This window comes from Narcine bancroftii, chromosome 3, assembly GCF_036971445.1.
Source record: "Narcine bancroftii isolate sNarBan1 chromosome 3, sNarBan1.hap1, whole genome shotgun sequence".
Taxonomy (NCBI): domain Eukaryota; kingdom Metazoa; phylum Chordata; class Chondrichthyes; order Torpediniformes; family Narcinidae; genus Narcine; species Narcine bancroftii.
In genome coordinates, this window is record NC_091471.1 from 38,948,555 (window position 1) to 38,969,541 (window position 20,987).

General features: G+C 39.8%; 1 protein-coding gene across 5 annotated transcripts in view; it reads right to left on the minus strand.

The window, feature by feature from the left end:
- dym (dymeclin) overlaps nucleotides 1-20,987 on the minus strand; it is a 523,412-nt gene that overhangs the window by 338,691 nt on the left and 163,734 nt on the right. For all 5 annotated transcript variants that reach the window (XR_011353340.1, XM_069923865.1, XM_069923863.1 and 2 more), the window contains exon 5: nucleotides 5,426-5,559. Coding sequence is in view for 4 of the 5 variants with exons in the window: in XM_069923865.1 (XP_069779966.1) it covers nucleotides 5,426-5,559 (134 nt within the window). In the remaining variant the exon portion in view is untranslated. The remainder of the gene's footprint in view (nucleotides 1-5,425; nucleotides 5,560-20,987) is intronic.

Genomic DNA, 20,987 nt, shown 5'->3' on the forward strand with positions numbered 1-20,987 from the left:
TCTTTACGTACATGTGTGCTTAGAATTAGAAGGGGGGGTTAAGTTAAGTTAATAGTAATAAGTTAATGTTTGATCCTGTTTTCATGTTTAAAAATAATTAAAAGCAACTTTTAAAATTAAAAGCTTATGCCCACACACAAAATCCGACTAAATTTAAAAGATGAGAGGTTTCGATAAGTCATGATTCTTGGGGATGGCCGCTCCAGCCCCTTGCACCCCCGCCGGCCGCTCCAGCCTCTTGCAACCCCGCCGGCCGCCCCAGCCCCATACTCCCCTGCCGGCCACTCCAGCCCCTTGCAACCCTGCCGGCCGCTCCAGCCCCGTACTCCCCCACCAGCCACCCTAGCCCGGTACTCCCCCGCCAGCCACCCCAGGCCCGAACTCCCCTGCCGGCTGCCCCAACCCCGTACTCCCCCGTCGGTCGCTCCAGCCCCAAACTCCCCCGCCAGCCACCCCAGCCCCCTACTCCCCCGCCAGCCGCCCCAGCCCCGTACTACCCCGCCAGCCGCCCCAGCCCCGTACTCCCCCGCTGGGGCAGAGTGGGGCAGAGCGATCAGCGTGGAGACATTCCGCGTGGGATAGCCTGCATTGCCTGTCCCAGCTCTGACAGCCAGCCATCCCAAATCTGACAGCCCAAGGGACAGGAGCCGGAGTGCACTCAGATGCGCATCCCGGTGCAGCTGTCCCTTCAGATGGCCAACACTATGCTTTTAGCGCTGCCACCTGAACGTCAATTCAAAGGACTGCTTCCTCTTCTTCAGGCGCATTCTTAGTGGAGAATGCACCTGAAGAAGCCTTTAGGTAAACAAAACCCAGGAGTGACCTTCCTGTGAGCACTCTGCAGTAAGGTCAGAAGCCTTGTAGTTATTCAACCAGCCAGCCTGTCTCCAATCCAAGACAATTTTACGATGTCATTTCAATTAGCACCTACTTGTGAAATGTTCATAGCATTCTCCATAGTTTCTGTAAAGTCACTGAATATGAATTCTTCAATATTTCAAATAAGATCTGTTTTAAAATGTGTGTATGTATGTAACCTACTCTAATCTTACCAAATTCTCCCAATATATATCCATTACAGTTTGGACAAAAAGAAATTAAAAGTGGATAAAATCTTTTTTCAGGAAACACAAGAGGTTGGGTGGGACAAATTATATCACCTTCCTTTTGATCAAAGGCAAGAGAGGTGGCTATTCTAATTAATAAAAATACACTAGTGTTAATAGAAGATACTTCGATTGATCAAACTGGAAGGAATGTAATTGCACACTGTAACATTTATGGAGAAGCATAGACATTTATAAATAAGTATGCTCCTGTGGTTGTGCTATCGAGATTCTACAACTCCCAGAAGGCATCGAACCAGCCATGTGACATCAGTGTGTGACAAGTGTATGATTCTGACTTTTAAAAGGTTGCATGGGTTATAAAGAGTAAATCCATTTGATTCACTCTGAAAATGCCTTGCGTGGTTATTTCGTCGTGTTCACTATGATTCCAATGGCCACAATTGATGAAGATATGGTGATAAATGTGGTGTATATGGATTTTAGTAAAGCATTTGGCAATATTCCTCGGGGTTACCTGTTCAGAAAGTCAAAAGGCATGAGATCCATGGAACCATGGCTGCATGAATTTAGAATTGGCTTGCCTGTAGAAAGCAGAGGAAGGTAGAAGACAGAAAGTATTCTGCCTGAAGGCCAGTGACTTGTGGACTTCTGCAGGGATCTGTTCTGGGACCCTAACTCTTTATGATTTTCTCAATGATCTGGTTGAAGAAGTAGAGGGGATGAGACAGTAAGTTTATGGATGATATGAAGGTTGGAAGTGTTGTGGATATTGTTGAAGAATGTAGTAGGTTACAATGTGATATAGGTAGGATGCAGATTTGGGCGGAAAAGTGGCAGATGGAGTTCAATCTGGATAAGTGTGAGGTGATGCATTTTGGAAGGTCAAATTTAAAGGCAGAGTACATGGTTAATGGTAGGATAATTAACAATGTGAAAGATCAGAAGGACCTTGAGGTCAAAATCCATACTTCTTTCAAGGTGGCCACACAGGTTGATAAGATAGTTAAGAAAGATATGGTATGTTGACCTTCATTAGTCAGGGGATTGAGTTCAGGAGTCATGAAAAAATGTTGCAGCACTCTAAACATTTGTTGAGACCACACTTGGAATGTTGTGTTCAGTTCTGGTCACCCCATTTCAGGAAGGCTGTGGAAACTATGGAGAGGGTGCAGAGGAGATTTACCAGGATCTTGCCTGGATTGGAAAATATATCTTATGAGGCAACATTAGCAGAGCAAGTGGTTTTCTATTTGGAGGTGACTTAATAGAGGTCTATAAGACTATGAGTGGCATAGATAAGAAGATAGCTAGCATCTTTTTCCCAGGGCAGGTGTAGCAAACATCAGAGGTCATCTGTAAAAAATGAAGGGAGGAAAATTTAGGGGAGACATAAGGGGTAAGGTTTTTTTTTTTTTTTTACACAGAGTTGCAGGTGCCTGCAATGCATTGCCAGAGATGGTGGTGGAAGCTGGAACAATGGGGGCATTTAAGAAATTCTTAGACAGGCACAAGGATGCAAGAAAAATAGAGGGATATGGGTGTGAGGTAGGGAAGGTTTAGATTGTTGAGTTCATTTATATAGGTTGGCACAATAGCATGAGACAAAGTTCAAAGTTTCAGGTGGGGGAGAGATTTAAGAGGTACTTAAGGGTAACCTTTTAATTCAGAGGGTGGTCCTTATCTGAAACAAGCTGCCAGAAAAAACTGTAAGAAGTGGGCCCATTTGGCTATTCATTAACATATAGAACATAAAAAACTATACAGTACAAGCCCTTAGGACCAGAGCGTTGTGTCTTCCCAATAATCTAATCTTAACAACTACCTAGAATTTCCCTGCTGCATAACCATCCAATTTTCTCACTTCGATGTCCCTATCTAATGGTCTCTTAAAAGATCCTATTATACTAGCAGTGAACTCTCTCTGTTCTTCCTCCCTGTACTTACTCCCAAGCACCTTAAAATTATGCTCCCTCATTTTAGCCATTTCACCAGTGTGAAAAAGTCTCTGGCTATCCACATGATCAATGCCTCTCATAATCTTATACACCTATATCATTGCTCCAAGGAGAAAAGACCAAGTTCACTCAACCCATCTTCATGAGTCAAGATCTTCAATCCAAGTACCATCCTTATAAATGTCCTCAATACCTTCTCTCTGGCATCCACATCTTTCAGATTTCCAATTTATGTCAGAATACATACATGACATTATATATAACCCTAAATTCCTTTTTCCTGTGGGCGCAGCAGAATTACCATTAATTGGTAGTGCAAAAAATAAACTGTTCACAGCATAAACATGAAAGCAAATAAAAGAACTGTAAAAATATGACAAATGTAAACAAACTGACTGTGCAATAGAGAGAACAAATAAAATCAATAAAGTGCACAAGTAAGAGTTTTTAAATAAGTCTGATTTATTTGTTGTTGAGGAGTCTGATGGTGGAGGGGTAGCAGCTGTTCCTGGTAGTGTGAGTCTTGTGGCACCTATACCTCTTTCCTGATGGCAGCAGCAAGAACAGAACTTGTGCTGGGGGTGACACAGCATTCATCAAAGATGGCAGCGTTCCCTGTAGATGTACTCAATGGTGGGGAGGGTTTTGCCTGTAATGTCCTGGGCTGTATCCACTACCTTTTAGAGGCCTTTATGCTCAGGGATATTGGTGTTCCATACCAGACAGTGATGCAACCAGTCAGCACACTTTCCACCACATCTCTGTAGAAATTTGCCAGGGTTTCTGGTGTCGTACCAAACCTCTGCAAACTCCTGAGGAAATAGAGGCACTGACGTGCTTTCTTCACTATGCCATTGGGTCTAGGAAAGATCCTCTGAGATAGTGACACCCAAGAACCTAAATCTGCTCCTCCTCTCCGCCTCTGATCCCCCAATGATCACTGAATTGTATACCTCTGGCTTTCCTGAAGTCAACAATCAGCTCCTTAGTTTTGGTGACAATGAGTGCAAGGTTGTTGGTGCACCATTCAGCCAAGTTTTCAATCTCCATCCTGTTTGCTGACTCATTTCCTTCCTTTATATAACCTACTACTGTGGTATCATCGACAAATTTGTAGATAATGTTACTGTCATGCCGAGCTACAAAGTCGTAGGTGTAAAGTGAGTAGAGCAATGGGCTAAGAAAACAGCCCTGTGGTGCTCTGGTACTGAAGGTGGCCAAAACTGAATACAATATTTCAAATGGGGTCTAACTAAGGTCTTACATCGCTGCAACATGACCTCATGGGTCTTGAGTTTAATTCCTCTGTTAATGCAGGCCAACACTCCATAAACCTTCTCAACAACCCTATCAACTTGCATAGCAGCTTTGAGTGTCCTATGACACAGACCCCAAGATCTCTCAGTTCAATCACACTGTTCAGAATCCTCCCATTAACATTGTATTCTACCTTCAAATTTGACCTACTGAAATGAACCACTTCACACTTTTCTGTGTTAAATTCTATCTACCACTTTTCAACCCAGCTCTGCATCCAATCGATGTCCTTCTGTAACCTCTGGCAACCCTCCAGATTATCCACAACACAACCAACCCTTGTGTCATCTGCAAATTTACTAATCCACCCATCCACTTCTTTATACAAGTCATTTGTAAAACTCACAAAGAGGGGTCAAAGAACAGACCCCTGTGGAACACCACAGGTCACCAATCTCCATGCAGAATACAACCCATCTACAATGATCCTCTGCCTTCTGTGGGCAAGCAAATTCTATATCCACAAAGGAAGGCCTCCTTTGATTCCATGCCTCCTTACTTTATGAATGAGCCTTGCATGGGAAACTTTATCAAAGGCCTTACTGAAATTACCACATCCTCAGAGAATTCAATGAGGTTCCTGAGACTCAACCTTCCCCTGACAAAGCCATGCTGACTATCCCTCATCAGATTATCCCTCTAAACGTCTGTAATTCACGCCTTTGAGGATCTTCTCCAACAGCATGCCAACCACTGAAACTCACTAATCTATAATTTCATGGTAATCTATAATTACACCCTTTTCCTGAACAGGGGAAAAACATTTGCAAACCTCCAATCCTCGGTACTTTCTTGTCCCAGTGACGATGCGAAGATCATCACCAGTGGCTCAGCCATCAATTCCCTCGCTTCCCAAATTTATGGATCAGAAGGGCTTTGAAGGGTACATTCCCAATGCAGGTAAATTGAACTAGCTTAGAATACCAACTTGGATGGTTTGGACAAGTTGAGTTAAAGGACCTTTTCTGTGTTTAATGACTAAGAAACTTAAAGATTCAAGTAAAACTCAGAAATATGGCTCAAGATAAACATGTCATAAAAAGATAAATATGAATCAGTTAATTAATTTTTTGTTTCACTCACCATAAGTCAATGGTGCCCTCTCTTGGTATGTAAAATTAAGCAGTAGCTCCTCCTCAGGCATCTGGCTAACAAAGATTTTCAGTAAACAGCGAATGATGAACAGAGCATTATGGGCCTGCCAAATGAACAGCTGGCTGATGAGAGAAAAATAAATACAAGAAAAATTATAAACTTGCAAATTATAACTAGCCAGAATAGAAGTTAAAGACTATATTTAAGAGTAAGCTTTGCAAAGCTTCCATATCCTTTCTATAAAGCGGCAACTAGAATTGACTACAATACATGCAGTCCCCGGGTTAAATACAAGTTCCAGTACCTAAGTCCATCTTTAACCCAAATTTGTATTTAAGTCGGAACAAGTACATACGGTGCTTATTTAACATCAGTTAGTCAATATTTATCTTATTATTGTTATGAACCCAAAGGACTCCAAAACCCAGCAGCAATTGTTATGACCCCAAAGGACTCCAAAGCCCAGCAGCAATAGAAATTCACCAAGACAAATGGTTACTTAAGCAAAAGTTGTTTTAAATTATCTTTAAACATGAAAACAGGATCAAACTTTAACTTATTACTATTAACAACCCCATTCTAATTCTAAGCACACGTGTATGTAATGAGTGTATAAGTTTAGAAAAGTTATTTGATTCATAGTCCAATCTCACTTCTCACTACTCCAAGCTCACTAGTTGCAGGCAATTCTTATACTGTGCACAGAATTTAACATTTGTGAAGTTCACCCGGCTTTGTTGCTTGAAAGGTAAATGGTTACTGCCCAGGAAGGTTCTTGTCAGTTTTCAGTCCCTTCTGTCATTTCAGAGAAGGTTGGATGTGTACATGGAGGTGAGGTGAGGTTGGAGGGTTATTGGCAGAGAGCGGGAGGTTTGAGCTAGTGGAATTGTTCTATTGAACCGGTGCGTACTCGAAAGGCCGACATGGCCTGTTTCTGCTCCGTGAATAGTTATATGATTATATCTGTCACAGTACATAGCATATTTAGTATATATTTTACCTTTCTATGCATGTAAAACACTTAAGAAACACTTCCAAATACACTGCAACATCTTAAACATAAAAATACTGTACAGTACATAATTGGATAATGTAGAAGATGATGGAGAGACTTCTACATTGGAGAGAATGGATCTGGTGCTGGAGAGTCAGGTTTTGATTTTTGCAATGTGAAACTTGGAGATGGATTCAGCTGCAACGAAGCATCTGCTCATTTCTAGCTGCTTTGAACCCAAGGAGGCAGGAAAGAGTCACCAAACTGTTGGTTCATGAGTGCCAGTTCAGTGCTATGGAAAACCACACTGTTCAAAGCATTATTACAATGCAATTTAACATAATACATTCCAATGGTATAAAAGGAATAATATAAAACTGATCCTTATTGCTAATAGATCTTTATTGCCAATAAGTGAATGTTATGAGCCCAAAGGACTCCAAAACCCAGCAACAATAGAAATTCACTGAGACAATGGTTTCTTAAACAAAAGTTGCTTTTAATTTTCTTTAAACATAATAACAAAATCAAACTTTAACTTACTGCTATTAACTTAACCTAACTTAACCCCCTTCTAATTCTAAGTGCACATGTATATGTTCAGGAAAGTTCTATGTTTCACAGTCCAATCATTCACTTCTCACTTCTCCAGGTTCACCGGTATCAGGCAATTCTTATACTGTGCACAGAATATAACATTTATGAATCTTCACCAGGCTCTGGTGCATAAAGTTAAAGGGTTACCACTCAAGAAGGTTCTTTTTGGTTTCAGATAGATATTTGTTGCTCATTGGACACATGCAAACTGATTTCCTCCAATCAATCACTTCAGTGTCTTGCCGAAGAAACTTGCCCCATCATGGATTCTTCCACATCACCACAGAGTTCCTCTTGTTTCCCTTATTTCAGGAGAAATGCTCGAGCCATCCATTTCCTCTTGTAAGGACTACAAAAGTTTTGAACAGGCTGAACTCAGAACTCACAAACCATCTTCAAAATGGGGTATTTCAACAAGCTTGCCATTTTGCAACCTCAACTGCTACTGTAGAACTGACTCTCACTCTCACTCTCTCTCTCTCTCTCTCTCTCTCTCTCTCTGTGAGAAGAATCCTGTTTGGTTTTTTTCCTCTCTCTGCTTGTAAAAACCAAAAACCTCTCCCAAGGCTCCAAAGCCAATCTTTGAAAGATCTTATTAGTACTTCTGATCCTGGACTTTATTGCCTATACACAATAGATCAGCATTCTTCATTGCTTCTCTAAAGCTAACTGGAGCCTCAACATCTAGGTTCAGCAAAGCTCTTGCATTTTAAATAAGATGTCTTTTGTGAAGTGCTACTCTGTTTGTGAAGTGACCCACACTAAGCCCCCATAATTAATCTCTTTTAAAGACATATTTATCCATAGCCATACAAATACAACCTGTAACATGAACAACATTAATTTTTTAAATATTTTATTTAAAATTTTGAATTATCGAAAAATAAATATATATAAGCATATTGATATTAAATTACACGGTAATATTTTCAACCCTCCCTCTCTCCCTCCCTAACCCTGCCCCTTGCTAAACTAATAATAATAAAGAATAGATAAGAAAAGAATATAGGAGAATGTCAATCTAAAAATATAAATCTAAATATAAAGGGAGTTAAATTGTGGAGCACAGATTCACCCAGCAGACCAGATATTGAGAGAACTTTAAATTCTTAAACCAACAGTTTTTATACATGGGCTCCATATTTTAAAAAATAAATACTTATTGCGTAAATTTTAAGTAATTTTTTCAAGTGGAATACATGAACACAATTCTGCATGCCATCTCTCTAACCCTAAATCTACACCAGATTTCCATGTAATAGCAATACATTTCTTTGAAACAGCTAGGCAATTCTTAAAAATTCCATTTGATGCATAATTAATCCCAATTTAATACAGATACTTTTAATATCTTCTAACAAAAATATCATAGGATATTTGATCAATATAGGAAGGTGCAGTCTTTAGGTATAAATTTTGAGATAGTCAAATGGATTGAACATTGGCTGAAAGGGAGAGGCCAGAGAGTGGTAGTGGATAATTGTCTGTCAGGTTGGAGGCCGGTGACCAGTGGTGTGCCTCAAGGATCTGTATTGGACCCATTGTTGTTCGTTATATACATTAATGATCTAGATGATGGGGTGGTGAATTGGATTAGTAAATATGCAGACGATACTAAGATAGGTGGAATAGTGGATAATGAAGAAGGTTTTCAAGGATTGCAGAGGGATTTGGGCTGCTTAGAAAAGTGGGCTGAAAAATGGCAGATGGAATTTAATGCTGATAAGTGTGAGGTGCTTCATTTTGGTAAGAAGAATCAGAATAGGACATATGTGGTAAATGGGAGAGCATTGAGGAATACAGAAGAGCAGAAAGATTTAGGAGTAACGGTACATCGTTCCCTGAAGGTAGAAACTCACGTGAATAGGGTGGTGAAGAAGGCTTTTAGTATGCTGGCCTTTATCAATCATTGCATGGAATATAGGAGTTGGGAGGTGATGTTGAGATTGTATAAGACGTTGGTGCGGCCTAATTTGGAGTTCTGTGTGCAGTTCTGGTCGCCTAATTATAGGAAGGATATAAACAGAGTGGAGAGAGTGCAGAGAAGGTTTACCAGAATGTTGCCTGGGTTTAAGCATCTGGTGTATGGGGAGAGATTGGACAGATTGGGTCTTTATTCTTTGGAGCGTAGAAGGTTGAGAGGGGATTTGATAGAAGTATTTAAGATTATGAAAGGGATAGACAGAATGGATGTGGATAGACTATTTCCGTTAAGAGGAGGAAAGTTTAAAACAAGAGGACATGAGTTAAGAATTAAGGGGCAGAGGTTTAGAGGTAACATGAGGGGGAACTTCTTTACTCAGAGAGTGGTAGCTGTGTGGAATGATCTTCCGGGAGAAATAGTGGCGGCGGAGTCAATTGTATTATTTAAGAAAAGGTTGGACAGGTATATGGATGAGAAGAAGATGGAGGGTTATGGGCATTGTGCAGGGAGGTGGGACTAGAAAGGGGTGTTTGGTTCGGTGCGGACTAGAAGGGCCTAATGGCCTGTTTCCGTGCTGTAATTGTTATGTTATGTTATATGCACCTAATAGATCTATTGGAAGTGTAACTCCTAATATTTTATTCAAAATTTTTTAAATTTCAAGCCAAAATATATCTACCTTTGGACAAAGCCAATAGGGGCATCTCTCTTTAATTTTGGGGTATAGCATATTCATTCGGCATATTGTGGGCAAGAACCATCACATAGCGGGTGCACTATCTCACACGGTCATCCATTCACTCCATGAGTTGTCTCCGGGTATTGACCATGCAGTTTTTGCAGTAGCACAGCGGCATGACAATGACATAGCGGCCTATCATACTGCAGTATTGGGGGACAAGCTGGAGGGCTTCACCTTCCATGACTACACTTCTGTACGACATGTCAACAGGCCAACTTCGACCAATTGATCTTGTTGCTTGGAGTTCCTGTATGTTCAATACGATTCATGACCTGGCGCACCCTTCCATTCGAGCCACCACTCAGCTCATCGTAGGAAAATTTGTGTGGCACAGTCTACAGAAACAGGTGGAATGCTGGGCCAGAATTTGTGTACATTGTCAGACCTCCAAAACACAGAGGCATGCGAAGGCACCGCTGCAGCCTTTTACCCTAGTGCACAGAAGTTTTGGGACTGCTGCCACCATCGCGAGGTGCCAGGTACCTGCACACAATAGTCAATAGGCTCACCAGGTAGCCGGAGGCTGTCCCACTCTCAGACACCACCATGACATCTTGTGTCAGAGCCTTTATTGGAAACTGGGTAACTGATTTCAGGTCATCGGTGGGCATATCTTCAGATGGGGGGTGCAATTCACATCAGCATTGTGGACGGTGCTCGCTCAGTTTCTCGACACCCAGTTGTATTATACCACAGTGTACCACCCATAATCCAATGGCCTTGTGGAAACATTCCATCACCATTTGAAGTCAGCCCTCATCGTGCGCCTCAAAGGCCAGGATTGGGTGGGTGAGTTGCCTTGGGTGCTGCTGGGCATTTGCCCCACACCAAAAGAGGATCTCGCCATGTCTTCTACTGAAGTGGTGCATGGAGTCCACTGTTCCAGTGGAGTTCATGCCAGCTGCCTGGGGACAGAGATTCACCCACAGCACTCCTAACGCAACAACTTGAGAAAGTCTGCACGTTGTCACCTGTTCCTACCTTAAGACACGGTTCAACCACTTATTATATCCCACAAGACCTGAAGGACTGCAAATATGTTTTTGTGCAATGAAGGATGCATCATATTCCTTTTCAACGCCCATATGAAGGTCTGTAGAGTGATTCAGCACAATGATGTAACTTGTGTGTTAGACATTGGAGGCAGGCAAAATATTCACAGTTGACCGCTTCAAGTTAGCACATGAGGGCTTGCAGCAACTTGTGACAATTGCATGCTCACGAAGGAGAGGTTGCCCGCTTAAACGGGCAGAAGGGGTATCAACATGTGGAATGTGATGGCTATATTAAGCATGTATCAATTAAGCAGGTCATCACTTTATTTTAAATTGATCAGATTGGTACTCAATGTAGAGGTTAAAACATTGTGTTTATGATTTATGGTTGTTTTATGACTTTTTCTTTATGTAGTTCTTTTATTGATATTTCTGGTTCTGTTAAGTATACTATGATGTCATCTGCCAATAAACTGATTTTATACTCCTCCTCCTCCTTTATTTTTATCCCTTTTATTTTATTTTCTGTTCTTTTCAGTTCTGCCAATGGTTCTATTGCTAAAGTGAATGGTGAGGGAGATAGTGGACATCCCTGCCTAGTTGACCTACTTAATTTAAATTGTTTGGATACATATCCATTTACTGTCCATTATATAATGCTTTAATCCAATTAATGTATGTTTCTGGTAGGTTGAACCTCTGTAATACTTTGAATAAATTATTCCATTCTACCCTGTCAAAGGCTTTTTCTGCATCTAAAGCAACAGCCACTGTTGGTATCTTATTTCCTTGAACTGCATGGATTAAATTAATGAACTTACAGACATTATCCGGTGTTCGTCTTTTCTTAATAAATCCAGTTTGATCTTGTTTTACTATTTTTGGTACACAGTCGGCCAATCGGTTTGCTAATAGTTTTGCTATTATCTTATAATCTTAATTAAGTAGAGATATTGGTCTATATGATGCTGGTGTCAGTGGATCCTTCCCTGTCTTTGGTATTACTGTAATTACTGATGTTTTACATGAATCGAGAGGAGGAATTAATAACTCTTTAAATGTTTTATAGAATTGTATTGGGAATCCATCCTCTCCAGGCGTTTTATTGTTCGGCAGCTTTTTTAATATATTCTGTATTTCCTCTATTTCAAATGGTTTTATCAACTTGTTTTGCTCCTCTTCTTGCAATTTCGCCAATTCAATTTTAGCTAAAAACTCTTCTATCTTGTTTTCTTTCCCTTCGTTCTCAGTTTGGTATAATTGTTCATAAATTCCTTAAAGTTCTCATTAATCTCCATTGGATTATAAGTAATTTGTTTGTCCTTTTTCCTTAATACCAATACAGTTCTTTTAGCTTCTTTTGTTTTAAGTTGCCAGGCTAATATTTTGTGCGTTTTTTTCTCCTAGCTTGTAATACTTTTGCTTTATTTTCATTATGTTCTTCTCCACCTTATACATTTGTAATGTTTTGTATTTTATTTTTTTATCTGCCAATTCTCTTCTTTTTGGTATATCTTCCCTTGTTGCTAGCTCTTTTTCTGTACTTACTATTTCCCTTTCCAACTGTTCTATTTCCCGATTGTAGTCTTTTTTCATCTTAGTTACATAACTTATTATCTGCCCTCTAATGAAGGCTTTCTTTGCATCCCATAATATAAATTTATCTTTCACTGATTCCGTATTTATTTCAAAGTACATTTCAGTTTAGCATTCAATAAATTCTCTAAATTCATGTCTTTTAAGTAGCATGGAGTTTAATCTCCATCTATATGTTCTTGGTGGGATGTCCTCCAGTTCTATTGCTAATACAGGGGTGAATGATCAGATAGCAATCTAGCTTTATATTCAATTTTCCTAACTCCCCTTGAATATGGGCTGACAACAAAAACATGTCAATCCTTGAGTATGTTTTATGTCTACTCGAATAATATGAGTATTTCTTCTCCCTTAGATGCTGCCTCCTCCATATAGCCATAAGTTTCATTTCCTGCATTGATTTAACCATAAATTTGGCCACTTTATTCTTTTTGCTAGTCTTTTGTCCATTTTTATCCAACTTTGGGTCCAAATTAAGGTTAAAATCTCCTCCTATCAATATATTCCACTGCGTATCTACAATGTTCAAAAAAATATCTTGCATAAACTTTTGATCCTCTTCATTAGATGCATATATATTGATCAAATTCCAGAATTCTGAATATATCTGACACTTTATCATTACATACCTCCCTGCTGGATCTATTATTTCCTCTTCTATTTTGATTGGTACATTTTTATTGATTAATATAGCTACTCCTCTGGCTTTTGAATTATATGATGCTGCTGCTACGTGCCCTACCCAGTCTCTCCTTAATTTATTATGTTCCACTTCAGTTAGATGCGTTTCCTGCACAAATGCTATATCTATTTTTTCTTTTTTCAGTAAATTTAATAGCCTCTTCCTTTTAATTTGGTTATGTATTCCATTAATATTTATAGTAATATAGTTCAACATGGCCATCTCATACTCTGTTTACACCTCATATCTGCTTCCTCACCACCACCTTCCCCCTTTTCCCCATTTTCATCTCTCAATTTTCCCTTTTTGAACTCAATGTATGACAACGTTTCTAAAACATAAAATACGTCATCAACTCCCACATCTAAAATTCTCTTAACCCCAAGTGTTCCCCCCACCCCCTCTCTGAGTTGCCCCCTGTCCCTTGCTGGGCAACCACAACTCCCCTCTCCGTTTGGATTGCGAACCCGCTCGCAAGCATTAACTGATTTCGCAGTGACTGTTATTCTCTCCCACCCAGCCCCCTCCAGAAAAGACTTTTATCTTCACATTTAACAAAGCTCACCCTCTTTTTTTGCTTTCCCCCCCCTTACTTCCCTTTTCTTTCCCTTCTTTTGTTCTTACTTACACATTATTTTTACATCTTTATATGTAGTTTGTTGTCATTCTTCGTTCTTATTACATCTCTTCATCTCTCCTTCTGTCCTGCAGGCGTTCTGCAAATTCTCGTGCTTTCTCCGGATCCGAGAACAGTCTGTTTTGCTCCCCCAGGATAAATATTTTAAGCACAGCTGGATATCTTAACATAAATTTATAGCCTTTTTTCCATAGGATCGATTTTGCTGTGTTAAACTCCTTCCTCTTCTTTAGGAGTTCAAAACTTATGTCTGGGTAAAAAAATAATTTTTGACCCTTGTATTCCAATGGTCTTTTTTGTCTTCTTTAATTTTATTCCTTGCCCTCTCCAGTATATTTTCTCTTGTCGTGTATCTCAGAAATTTTACTAAAACAGATCTTGGGTTTTTGTTGTGGCTATGGTTTTAGGGCTAGTGTTCTGTGTGCCCTTTCTATTTCCAATCCTTCCTGTATTTCTGGCATTCCCAGGACCTTTGGGATCCATTCTTTTATAAATTTTCATATTTGTGCCTTCTTCATCTTCCTTTAGGCCCACTATCTTTATATTGTTTCGCCTACTACAGTTTTCCATTATATCCATCTTCTGAGCGAACAACTCTTGTGACTCTTTAACTTTTTTGTCACTGTCTTCCACTTTTCTTCTTAAGTCATTTATTTCCATTTCTACAGCCATTTCTCGTTCTTCCACATTTTCTAATCTTTTCCCTTATTTCTGTCATGTCCAGTTCTATTCTACTCACTTTTTCTTCTATACTTTTCATTTTTCTTTTCTTTTCACTAAATTTTAATGTCAACCATTCTTTTAATGCTTTCGTTTGTTCTTGAAATTTTTTTTATCTATATACTGTCCATCTATTTTACCTATTCTTCTGTGCAGAGCTTGGTCTTCTTCTTCCTCTTCTTCTGTGTCTGCACCTGTGTTTGTGTCTTCTACTTCTCTTCCTTGTATCTGTATCTCTTCTGACTTTCTTGTTGAGTTGCTTGCCTCACTTTGCTGGGTGTTTTTTTGCTTGGCTTCTTGCTGTTTGTCCTCTTCTTCTGGGCTAGTTATCTGTTGCTGTTTTTCTTTCCTATCACTCCCTTTCCTGTCGCTTTCCTCTTCTTCCAGCTGAGAGCCCTGCTGTCGGGCATCTCTCAGCTGGTCGCACTATGTTAGTTCACTCCTCAGCTGGGCCCCCCTCCCATTGGTGTTTTCTTTTTCCTTAGTGTGTGCATTGTGCATGCATGTCTGTTTGGCTCAGAGAATCATTTTTGCAGTTCAGCGGTCAGGAGGTCACGACTCTGCTGGGTCACCACCAACCTCGGGGAGCGGGTTCCTGTCTCCATGATGGCTCCCTGCCTCTTCATGCAGGTAAGGCCTTCTCCTTTCTCTTCCGGCGTCTTTTCTTCTTTTTTCCCCGTTGTTTTTGCTTTTTCCTTCTTGGGTGCCATTTTCTTTCTTTTCTCCACAACTTTATCTTTTATTTGTTGTGTTTTGTGTTTCTTGAACTTTGTGTTTTCTTCACTTTATTTCTTCTTTTCTGGAGAGGGCTGGTATTCTCCTACCGGCCACTACTCCATCACGTGACTCCTCCCATGACTTTTTCTTTAAAGATTAATTGTTTTTGTAGAGTTACCATAGATACTATGATGTCACATGTCATAATATATAAGCAGACCGGGAGTTTTTTTCTCATTCTTGGAATGACTATGGAAAAGATGTGAGCTCTCGAGAAAATTTTCTTTGAATTTATCCTTATTATTCATTATTAATCATTTATTATCATTTTAATTCATTTATATTTGTTTGAAGTTGAGTATCGTTATCATTTACAATAAGCTTTATTTTATGAAATGTGAAGCTATGAAAATGTTTAATCACTTTTATCAACAGAAATTAAAATTATTTACGGCTGCAATTACAAAATTTGATTTATTTGAATGAATAGGATACAATTCAGAATATCGAGGCTTACTTCTCTTGGAAGGTTAAGTTTTTTGAGACTGAGAAATATTAAAAGCTGGAAAGTGTCACCCTGAATTTATTCAAAGAAAAATGTTTTTAAAAATTGTGAATTTGGTTGGAAGAAAGAAGCTAAGATTTAAAGAAAGCATGTAGAAAATTCTGGAAGCTTCTATTGTTATGAGCCCAAAGGACCCCAAAACCCAGCAGCAATAGGCATTCACCAAGACAAGTAGTTACTTAAACAAAAATTGTTTTTAATTATCTTTAAACATGAAAACAGAATTGAACTTATCTCTATTACCTTAACTAAACCCAACTTAACCCTCTTCTAATTCTAAGTCCACGTGTATCTGATGTGTGTGTAAATGTAAGAAAAGTTCTTTGGTTTACAGTTAAATCTCACTTCTCATTCTTCCAAGTTCATCGGTTGCAAGCAATTCTTATAATGTGCACAGAATTTAACATGTATAAAGTTCACCAGGAAGGTTCTTGTAGGATTTGCAGAGAGAGATTTGTTGTTCCAGGATTTCCACAACTGAGGTACCACCATTAGTCACCTCAATGTCTTGATGATGAAACTTGCCCCATCAGGGATCTCCAGATGATAACCTCTTTCTTTCAGACTATCACAGAGTTCCTTTCTGTTCCTTTTATTTCAAGAGAAACATTGGACAGATAGCACTTCCTGCCGCTCTAGAGGTTGTTTCAGTTCCAACAAACACTCTCTCTCTCTCTCTCTATCTCTCTGAGTTAGTCTTCTTGGTCAAGCTGTTGTCTTTAGGTAAACAAATACCCAGGAGTGACCTTTCTGTGCACTCTGTCAAAACACTTGCAAAGAGCGTTTTACAGCCAGAGCATCTCCTGCTTGTTTCTTTAATGACATAATTTCAATTAGCACCGACTTGTGAAATGTGCATAGCATTCTCTATAGTTTCTGTGAATTCACTGAATATGAATTCTTCAATATTTCAAATAAGATCTGTTTTAAAGTGTGTGTGTGTGTGTGTGTGTGTGTGTGTGTATGTAACCTACTCTAATTTTACCAATTTATCTCCCAAATACATCTACAAATATTCTATCACACTATGAAAACATCTTGGCAAATGTGCAGTTTAAAATCGAAGAAGCCTTTCAGGACACCTGTTGACCTTGAAAGTAACAAAGAGAGCTACCAGGCAAATTGGCAGGAAGTCCATATTCTGTGTTCTAATAACAGATAACGCAGCCAGTTTGTGCAGAATACTACAGAACACAGAACTAAGATAGCCAGGAATACTCTTAAAGGGTCCACGAAAGGTACAAATTTGTTCACAGTTCCAAGAAGAGGCCAAGAAGACAGGGTGCAGTGTGAAGAATCTAATATGGAGAAGAAGTCTCGTCGGGCTAGAGACCTCATGCAAACAGCTCCTCTCACAGCTCTGATCATGAGTTGAGCCAGCAAGGCAGATAGATAAGGCTTGGTGGAAGGTTGGAGTCAGTGACCAGAGAAGAAGTGGCTTCAACTACCAAGCAGGAAGACTCCATTAAGACACTGGCTGGTTTGGAGGTTAGTGGAACTGGAACAGATGAATGTACATTGCAAAGCCCCACTGGTGCTGTACCAAGCAAAATGCTGAAGATAGAGACTCAATCAGCAGTATCAGATATGAATCCTGATGATTATATTTCCAGGGTTATGAGTGTAGGAAGATCTTCTAAGTCTTCAAAGGCATCTAGAGCAAGCACAGCTTTACATGCTTCAAGCATATCGGATATGCATTCTAAGGCACAAGCAGACTTGGATACTACCTGTCCAAAACGTGAGTGGTTTGTGAAAAGACATGCTTTAGAAGATAATGGAAGCTGAAATGAAGAATCAGCATCTTATGCAAGAAGTTGAAATGAAGAAACAACTCCAGCTAGAGGAACGAAAAAGATTACTGAAGAGAGAAAAGACTAGAGCTTGAGGAACAACATGCTATGAAGATGGCCAGAGTAAAAGCATTAGCTCAGGCTTCTGCATGATCTATCACTCAGCCTGAAGTACCCAGGGAGCCACCAGGAGGTCAATGGGTACGGCAGCCACAAGAAACGAGTATATTTGAGCAAGGAGCCATGGGTGGAACTGCTAGTGCTCGAATGTCAATGAGCAACCCTGTGGAAAGAGCTCGCGACCTTCTATCTTTCCCTAGCACATAATTTATGAATCTTCCTGAAAGAAGGGCATTTCAATCAGGTTCAACTATGCGAGTTGATCATATTCAACAACTGACGTCTTAACCACGTGTTACTGAAGAGGCAGCGATAAGTCAAGGATCTACACTAATGCCATCACAGCCATACCAAGGAACCCCATCAATGCCATCATTTACATGTCAAGGTCCATCACTAATGGCACCAGTTCAGCCAGCTCCATTGACAACAAGACAATCAATCACAAGCCATGGTGGACAAGACAATATATTATCACTCATGGCAAAACAGTGTGAAATTTCTGGTCTGGTAGCGTAGCAACAAGGTTCATATGGTTTACCTAAGAAGGAAATTCCAGTTTTTACTGGAGATCCATTACAATATCTGATGTTCATGAATTCCTTTGAACATCACATTGAAAGTAATACTAGAAACGCCAAAGATTGTTTGTATTACCTGGAGCAATATACTGGAAGATAGGTGAAGGAGTTAGTCAAAATTTTCCAATATATGGATTCAGACCAAGGTTTCGAAAGGGAAAAAGAATAATTGCATTATCATTTCGGCGATGAGCAATAATTTAGAAAGGGCCAATTTCGACAAGATTCTTTCTTGGCCAGCAATAAAATCAGACGATGCAAAGGCTTTGCAAGCATATGCACTCTTTCTGAGAGGATGTTGTAATGAAATGGGAAGTAGTGTTTATTTGCAAGAGCGAGTTTGCTTGTTAATTTGATGATTATTGCCAATAAATTACCTTACAAGTTAAAGGACTTATGGAGAACCAAAGCCACAGAGTTTAAGATGCTTTCCGGAAGGGCTGCTACCTTTGAGGATGTTGTACAATTTTTGTAATGGCTTATGCATGTACATCATACCAGGAGTTGGAAATATTAAGGATACTTCAATAGTTCCTAAGGATGTAAAGAAGTCTAAATTATCGTTTCAACAGAAACCAAAGGGAAGTACCTTTGTTATTTCTGTATCAGATACAAGCACAAGAAAGGTTAAGGAAACAATGAAAAAAAGAAAATCAAGCTGTTCAGGAAAGCTGTTTGTATTGTATTGTATTGTATTGCTTTAGAAAAATGTTCACAATTGGAGAAAAAATCTTATGACGAGAAATTAACCTTTTTAAAGAAGAATGGAATATGTTTCGGTTGCTTGTGCGAAGGACATCAAACTTGCAACAAGTGACTCAGTTGTGATGAATGCAGTTCAAAACATCCTAAGTTATTGCATATTCAATGAAGTTAAGAAGGATGTCAAACAATTTGAATCCAAGACTAAAGACACAGTCAAAGAAATTCTTAGAAATCACTACTCCTCCTTGAATACTGAGGAAGGGGATAGTGGGGCTAAGGTAGGCAGAGGTGTAAGGTCAGCCTCTGTAGCCCAGAAAGGAAGTAATAGGAAGAATAGGGCAATAGTTATAAGGGACTCAATGGTGAGGCGGACGGACAGAGGATTTTGTGGACGAGATAAAGAAAACCGGATGGTGGTTTGCCTCCCTGGTGCCTGGGTCCGGGATGTGGCTACACGAGTCCAGAACATCCTAAAGGGAGAAAGGAAAGAGCCTGAGGTCGTGGTTTACGTCAGTACCAACGACATTGGTAGGAAGGAAGAAGTGGTCCTGCAAAATGAATATAAGGAGTTAGGCAGGGAGCTCAGAAGAAGGACCACTAAGGGTGTAATCTCAGGATTACTTCCTGTACCACGTGATAGTGAGGGGAAAAATAGAGTCAGGTGGAGACTGAATGGGTGGAGTAAAAGACAGGGTTTCAAGTTCTTGGACCACTGGGACCGTTTCTTGGGGAGATAGGACCTATATTGTAAGGATGGGTTACATCTAAATCCCAGAGGTACCAGTCTCCTGGCAGGGATGTTTGCTAGGGCTTTAAATTAGTAAGGGTGGGGACAAGGGTTCATGTCAGGGAGGATAACATGAGCAGAATCTTTAGGCAAAGAAAAAAGCCTTTTCACACAATCTGGAGGTGGAACAGCAGCAGGTAATAAATAGTGGCCATAGCAACAATTGTAGAGAGGGTGAGAGGCAGAAAGTTAAATGTGGAAGATCTCTGAGATGCATTTATTTCAATGCAAGGAGTGTAGTAAACAAGGTGGATGAACTAATGGTATGGATTGACTTGAGGCATTATGATGTGATAGTAATTTGTGATTCATGGTTGAAGGAGGATTGTGACTGGCAGCTAAATATTCTGGGATTTCACTGCTTTAGACGTGACAGAATCGGCGGGGTACGAAGGGGAGGTGTGGCATTGCTTGTCAGGGAAGATATTACAGCGGTGCTGAGGCAAGATAGACTGGAGGACACATCACGCGAGGCTCTGTGGGTTGAACTAAAAAATAAGAAAGGTGAGGATACAAATATAGCGGCCGCCAAAAGAGGATAGGGTACTGTATGAGCAAATGTGCAGGAAAATAGCTGAGATGTGTAGCAGAAATAGGGTTGTGATGGTTGGGGATTTCAATTTTCCTAACATTGATTGGGAAACACAATCAGTGAGAGGGCAGGATGGTTTAGACTTTGTACAATGTGTTCAGGATTGCTTTTTACAGTAGTATGTTGAGGTGCCTACTACATGTTAGATCTATTGTTAGGGAACGGAATAGGGCAGGTGACAGAAGTGTGCATTGGTGAGAACTTTTGATCCAGTGATCATGGGTCTATTTGCTTCAACTTAAATATGGAAAGGGATAGGTCATGTCCAAGGTTAAAGGTCTTTGAGTGGGGGAAGGCTAGATTTCAAGAAATGAGAAGGGATTTGCAGAAAATTGTATGGGCTGATCTTTTTTCTGGAAAAAATGTAAAGGAGACTTGGAGGGTATTTAAAGAAGAGATATTGAGAGTACAGGATCTTTACGTGCCAGTCAGATCAAAAGGCAAGGCCAAAAGCTTAAGGGAACCGTGGTTTTCTGGAAAAATAAGGAAGTTGGTTCGGGATAAGGGGGGGAGGGGACATTTACTAAATTTAAGAAGCAAAAAAATGGATAAGATGTATAGATTGCAGAAAAAACCTTAAGAAGGAAATTAGAAAGACAAAAAGAAGGTATGAGGTGTCAATAGCTGATAAGGTAAAAGTAAATCCTAAGGGATTTTACAGATATGTGAATAGTAAAAGGAGGGTTAAGGATAGAGAAGGACCGTTGGAAAACAAGAACGGTGAACTGTGTGAGGAATCGTATCAGATGCGAGAGATATTAAAAGATTTTTTTTCTCATCTGTGTTCACTAAAGAAAAGGATA